Below are 6,572 nucleotides of genomic sequence, written 5' to 3' on the forward strand. Positions count from 1 at the left end.
CTGAATGAGCCTATCATGGGGAACCTTATCAAATGCCTTGCTGAAGTCCATATATACCACATCCACAGCTCGACCCTCATCAACTTTTTTAGTCACATCCTCAAAGAACTCGATAAGGTTTGTGAGGCATGACCTGCCCCTCACAAAGCCGTGTTGACTGCATTTAATCAAGCCATGCTCTTCCAGATGGTCATAAATCCTATCCCTCAGAATCCTTTCTAACACCTTGCAGATGACAGACGTGAGACTTATTGGTCTGTAATTGCCGGAGATTTCCCTATTTCCTTTCTTGAAGAGAGGAATTACATTTGCCTCTCTCCAGTCCTCAGTTTTGAATATTTTCAAATGATCCATTCTCCACAAATCTCTGTGGAAGACCATTCCAAAGATATTTAAGAAAATAAATTCCTCTTCATCTCCACCTTAAATGAGCAGTCCTTTTTTTTGAACTGTGCTGCTGAGTTGACCTTTCAAGGAAAGCTTAAGTTAATTTTTGCAATATTGGTAAAGTATTTATTGAACTTTTTTCTTTCTTTTGTACTGTTGGATTAAATATAATCCACCCTAATTGCCTAAGAGATGAACATATTGGAATGAGGATTGCTGTCTGCATATTATACTATATAACTTACCAAAGCAGTCAACCTTAATTTTTTTTAAACCAGTTTGCACAAGGTGACTTTGAGAGCATTCAAATTACTCCGTAGGCTTTAATGGAAAGATAGTCTACTACTCAGCATAATACTCAATAGAATTTTCATGAAAATTATAATATAAAAGGCCAGTAGCTGAACTTATTTGTTAAAGACTGAGACTCAAAAGTAATCAGGCAGACTAATTTCCATAATTGCAATATTACATGAAACTCTTGAACCACAGCAAGAAAATATTTTCGATTATTCAAAGCTACAGAAAAAAACGATGCCTAATAAGTAAAGCACTCAACTCATAACGGCAGCTACAAATCTTAGGTTTGACTGACAGTCAAATTACCAGTCTTCAGAGTTAATCCTCTACTGGCTTTGAACCCCATAACTCACATCCTGACACAGGTGCACACAATGTAAAACTATATAACGTAAAATATGACATTCTCCGACTAAAAACATTAACAATAGACGACAATGGTACTCTATAGAAATTAAATAAGAAAAGCACTGAATGTATCACTTGCCTGAACATATTAGCAAATATTACATACTTAAACTTTGCTGTTAAACTAACCATCTACACCGTTGTGAAGGCTGTAACCTTTGTTCCCTAGAATTGTTGGAGAGCCACAGTTTTGAATTGTAGATAGTCGTTTTGATGATTGACTGAAGTTTCCTGAAGTGCAGCTTGACACTCCTCTCAATATCTTTGGCTTTACAGCAGGATGCGCTTCTGCATATTGACAAAAGGTTAATAGGCAATTAGACAATCAAGGCATGTGGAAGGAAGAGCAGATAGTTAAAAGAAATGTTGATGTTATTCATTAATTAATTGGTTACTGTTGCAAGGTTTTAATGACACAAAATAAGTGTCCGATGTGGCTTCCATAAGAACATAACAAATAAAAAAAAGTGCACAATCATAGGCTGCCTCACCACTGCTAACTTTTCGAAAGTGCAAGCTCCATCCCTGGGACTATGCTCCCTTGCATTCTTCAAAACTGCACATAACGCACACAGTGTGATTCATCAAGCCAACAGTATCCTGGGTTTTGTTACCCAAACTCTAATCTGGCTCAGTTACGCGAAGCAAATACTGTTCGTCACCTTTCACGAACGACTCTCTACCGCACTGAACTGTTTAGTGCCCACCGGCTTCATTCAGCCTTTCACAGCCCCTCGGTTTTCCCTAGGCACCTCCCATTATACAAAGTTATTCAACTGCTCTATGACTTCCCTGAATCTCAACTGCACATAACATATGCAGTGCAGTTGCCTTTAGTAGCACAGCTATCATCAGTCCTGCCTCCCGTGGTCTCCTCTCTCTCACACATACCCCTTTCTGGAATCAATGCTTGTGACCTTTGTCACCTCCTTTTCCGTGGCCCCTTGAACTACTTGAAACACTGGTTCTTTGCTATTGTAAGCAAACTCGAATGTAACCAATATTCTGGGATAATCAAACACAACAAAATTTTAGAAATCTCTGTTCCTTAAATGGTACAATTTCACAAAAGGCTGGCTTGCAGCACAGATTGCATACAACAAAATTGGTTTTCATTACATCATATTATTATATGCTCCATGTTGACATGGCTTGTACTCTATTGTACAATCATCTACAAACCAAAATCCAGTTATTGATTTGTCACAGTGCTTCAAGGACATATAACTTATTAGAATTTACCTAATCTAAATTCACATCACATTTGGTCAAAGTAAATTCTTGTTTGCATCAGTCATCACTAAAGTATTTTCAAAATTAAACATCTTTCAAAAATTAGCAATTTGCATACTGTAGTATTAGAACATGTTCTCTCATCCATTGAGAGTTATGGGGAGTACATATGCTAACTCCTGACATTTTTGTAAATCCAGTCCTATTTAGATATCAGCTTTCACAAACTCTGTCAGCCACATCAACCTGACTAGTTCTGAAGCACCTATACAGAGCAAAGCAAATTATGACCATTTTATTCTTTTGCTTAACATCTGCACCTGCAATCTTTCTACAATCACCCTGGGGAAACAAAACTAACATCCAGTTTCTTGTTCCAACTTTCACTTAAGGGTCAACTTGAATCAGTTGGTAGCCCTTCTGTCCCAAGTTAGAATACACAACCTTTAGTACAGACTTCAATAGTTCATTTGGTTATATTCTTACCTATCTGGTAATCTTCAAAAGATCATCTGTAATGGTTGCCCTTCCTGCAGCCACACCATTGATACTGGTGTCCAAAAAGAATTGATGCACCCCCTTCTCCTCACTTCCTCCACTTATCTATATACCGCACTTCGATGACGTCCTTTGAAAACCTACAGCTGGAATTTACAGGTGTTGCATGTGTCCACCTCCCCGTCAACCTAACACTGATGGTCAGTTAGCCCAGCTGAAACATCGTTTTCTCACAGCTACATTGGCTGCATAATGTAGACAGCAACCTGAACTCTTTTGGGATGAGATATCCACAACATCAAGGAAGGTGAATCTTTTACCCAACAAACCTGTAATCCCAACAGTGCCAGGATAAAGGAAAGAAAATACAAAGAAGAAAAATGGTAAAGACCAGACTTAACGGTAAGTCTGGGATTTTAGGCAGGTTTAGCTGGCAGAAACCAGTGAATTGGGGGTTTAGGGGAATGGTGAGAGAGGCAGAGTTTTGTGAGGTGGAGGAGGCAGGATTAGCACAGCTGGCTGAACATTGCCAGGCTGTCTGTCTTGCCTTCTTTTCATACCACACAAAAGAGCAGAGACAGAGTAAGGTCCTTACACAGTCGCTTAATGGCCTCAAGGTGGGCAGTCTGCCTGATATCATCACCAACTACTGTAATATGGGAGACATGAGGGTGGGAAAGCATTGGAAGGACCACTGTTATTTTATGAGCCCTTTACCCTCAAACATCAAATATGATAGCAGAAGACCATAAAATTCAGATCATATTATGTTTTCACAGGTATGTTGAAACCAAGCTCTATATTACCACTGCCTCTCTCAACTCCTCCATTGTCTCAGATCAGAGTTTTTATCCAATACTGGATGATTCTTGTTCAGTTAAATGTCGTTCAGATCAGAACCATTTTTCTCAGAACTCACTACAAAAGCCTTGCTCTGGCAAGAGACACAACACTCTTCTTGGAACCATCTGAGGCTGAACCAGATTATTTGCAACCTTGGTGTCACATCTGGTCCAAGGCAAACTTCTAAGCACATACATATCTGTGCAATCAATAATTTTTGACCTCTGTAATTTCAATTTATTCAGTCCCTGCCCCAATTCATGTGCTGCCAAAGCTCTGATCCATTCCATTGTTTCCTTTAGACTTGCCAATTCCATCTCATTCCTGGCCAGCACCTCTCACTCTGGTCCCCATAAACTGAAATTCACTGCTGGCAGTTAGGATGCTTTATGAATTCCTTCTTTTATAACTTGAAAACTTCAACTTGACCACTTGTCATATCTAATTCTAAGGAATACTGCTAATTTTCTTCATAATCTCTCAAATTTACGAGGCCTATATTTCCTGTTTTTGTACCTTCTCAAGGGAATACATTTTGAACATTTGTAGAGTATGTAATGAAATCTCTGACGAGTGAAGATCAGATAATAAATAAACAGAACCAGATGACAATTTCTTTGATTTAAAAAGGAATACTTCATTATCAATGGACAATATTCCAGAATATAATCCAGGACTGTGGATCTTGTTTCTTGTAACAGTTTGAGTTCTCGTCACGTTTTATTACTGTTTATGGTGAGGTCAATTTCCTGCAAATTGTAATGTTTAGATTAGATTAGATTCTAACAGTATGGAAATAGGCCCTTCGGCGCAACAAGTTCACACCGACCCTCCAAAGAGTAACCCGCTCAGACCCATTCCCCTACCCTATATTTACCAATTACCCCTATATTTACCACTGACTAATGCACCTAATATGATGGGCAATTTAGCTTGGCCAATTCACTTGACCTGCACATCTTTGAATTGTGGGAGGAAACTGGAACACCACGTGGAAACCCACGCAGACACGGGAAGAATGTGCAAACTCCAGACAGTTGCCCGAGGCAGGACTCTCACCCATGTCCCAGGCACTGTGAGGCAGCAGTGCTAACTACTGAGCCACCGTGCTGCCCCAAAATTACAACTGTTGGATAGGCTGGAAGTGAACCCAGGTCCCCAGTACTGTGAGGCAATTTTGCTAACCACTGAAATCTACCAACAAGAGATTTTTTTTTAATTTCAAAAATAAACTTTATTCATAAAATTATTTGGATCTCTTTACAATTGGTCATGGCATTCTTGTGCACACATTACATTGCTTTACATACAGACATCGAAATTTATTTTTCCTAGATACAAGTCTGTACATTTACTATCCAGCTCTTTTGCTGAGGCGTCAGCAGAGCCCAAATGACTGGGTGGGCCCCCTGTTCTTCTTAGGCAGGCAGATGTTACACGGTGGTCTTTCCCCACCGCGCCTTGGCGGCAGCTACCCCAAGCTTCAGCGCGTCCCTCAACACGTAGTCCTGGACCTTGGAATGTGCCAGTCTGCAACACTCAGTCAGGGTCAACTCCTCCAGCTGGAAGATCAACAGGTTTCAGACAGCCCAGAGAGCGTCTGAAACCTACCAACAAGAGATGGTATTGTTGTATCACAGCAACATGGGAATAGGAATAGGCCATTTGGCCTGTCGAGCCTGTCCTGCCATTCAATACACTTATGGGTTTTCTCACCCATCCTCAAAACTCTGTACACACTGGTAATCAGAAATCTATCAATCTCTAACTTGATCTCAAAAGACAGAGCCTGCACGGTCCTCTTTGGTACAGAATTACAAAGGTTCAAAAACCTCCAAGTAAAATAATTTCTAAATTATGCACCCTGGAATTGATGCACCAAGCAGGGGAAACACATTAACATGCATCAACACTGTCTATCCTTCAAGTTATTTTGTAGGTTTCAATGAGATCACCTCTCATTCTCAAAATTCAAGAAATACAGACCCAGTTTTCCCAATCTAACTATGCAGCGGAGTGTTGCCATCCAGGGACCAGTCTAGTTAATCTTTTCTGAAATAAGGAGACAAAAACTGTACACAATACTTGAGATGCAATCTAACCAAGCTCTTATACGAACAAAGCAAGACTTCACTACTCTTGTACTCAAATCCTCTTGCAATAAAGGCCAAGTTCCATTAGCCTTCCTAATAGCTTGCCTGATCTGCATATCAGCCTTTAATGACTTATCAACAAGGACGAGGTCCCCTTGTAAATGTACACTTTCCACCTTTTAGCAATTAAGAAATACTCTGTATAGCCACTTCTTCTGCTAAAGTGGATATCCTCACATTTTTGGACATTATATTCCATCAGATATGCTCTAGCCCCTCTGCTTAGCTTTATAGCATCTGCAATTTTGGAAAAAATTCATTTGGTCCACACTTCCAACTCATTATAGAGATGTACAGCATTTTAACAACTCGTCCATGCTGATCAGATATCCCAACCCAATCTAGTCCCATTTGCCAGCACTCTGCCCATATCCTTCCAAACCCTTCCTATTCATATATCCATCCAAATACCTCTTAAATGTTGCAAATGTACCAGCCTCCACCACTTCCTCTGGCAGCTCATTCCATACCCGTACCACCCTGTGTGAAAGGATTGCCCCGTAGGTCTCTTTTATATTGTTCTCCTCTCACCCAAAACCTATGCCCTCTAGTTCTGGACTCCCTCAACCCAGGGAAAAGACCTTGTTTATTTACCCTATCCATGCCCTTTGTGATTTTGTAAACCTCTTATAAGGTCACCCCTCAGCCTCCGACGCTCCAGGGAAAAAGCCCAAGTCTATTCAACCTCTCTTGATAGCTCAAATCCTCCAACCCTGGCAACATCCTTGTAAATCTTTTCTGAACCCTTTC

At 40.3% G+C, this 6,572-nt stretch overlaps 1 protein-coding gene across 2 annotated transcripts in view; it reads right to left on the bottom strand.

Annotated features, from left to right (window-relative positions):
• The window catches only part of LOC122552772 (metastasis-associated protein MTA1-like), a 66,490-nt gene that overhangs the window by 54,171 nt on the left and 5,747 nt on the right, over positions 1-6,572 (bottom strand). For both annotated transcript variants that reach the window (XM_043695695.1, XM_043695694.1), the window contains exon 3: positions 1,225-1,383. In XM_043695695.1, coding sequence (XP_043551630.1) covers positions 1,225-1,383 — 159 coding nt within the window. The remainder of the gene's footprint in view (positions 1-1,224; positions 1,384-6,572) is intronic.

The sequence above is a fragment of the Chiloscyllium plagiosum genome, chromosome 9 (genome assembly GCF_004010195.1).
Source record: "Chiloscyllium plagiosum isolate BGI_BamShark_2017 chromosome 9, ASM401019v2, whole genome shotgun sequence".
Classification (NCBI taxonomy): Eukaryota; Metazoa; Chordata; class Chondrichthyes; order Orectolobiformes; family Hemiscylliidae; genus Chiloscyllium; species Chiloscyllium plagiosum.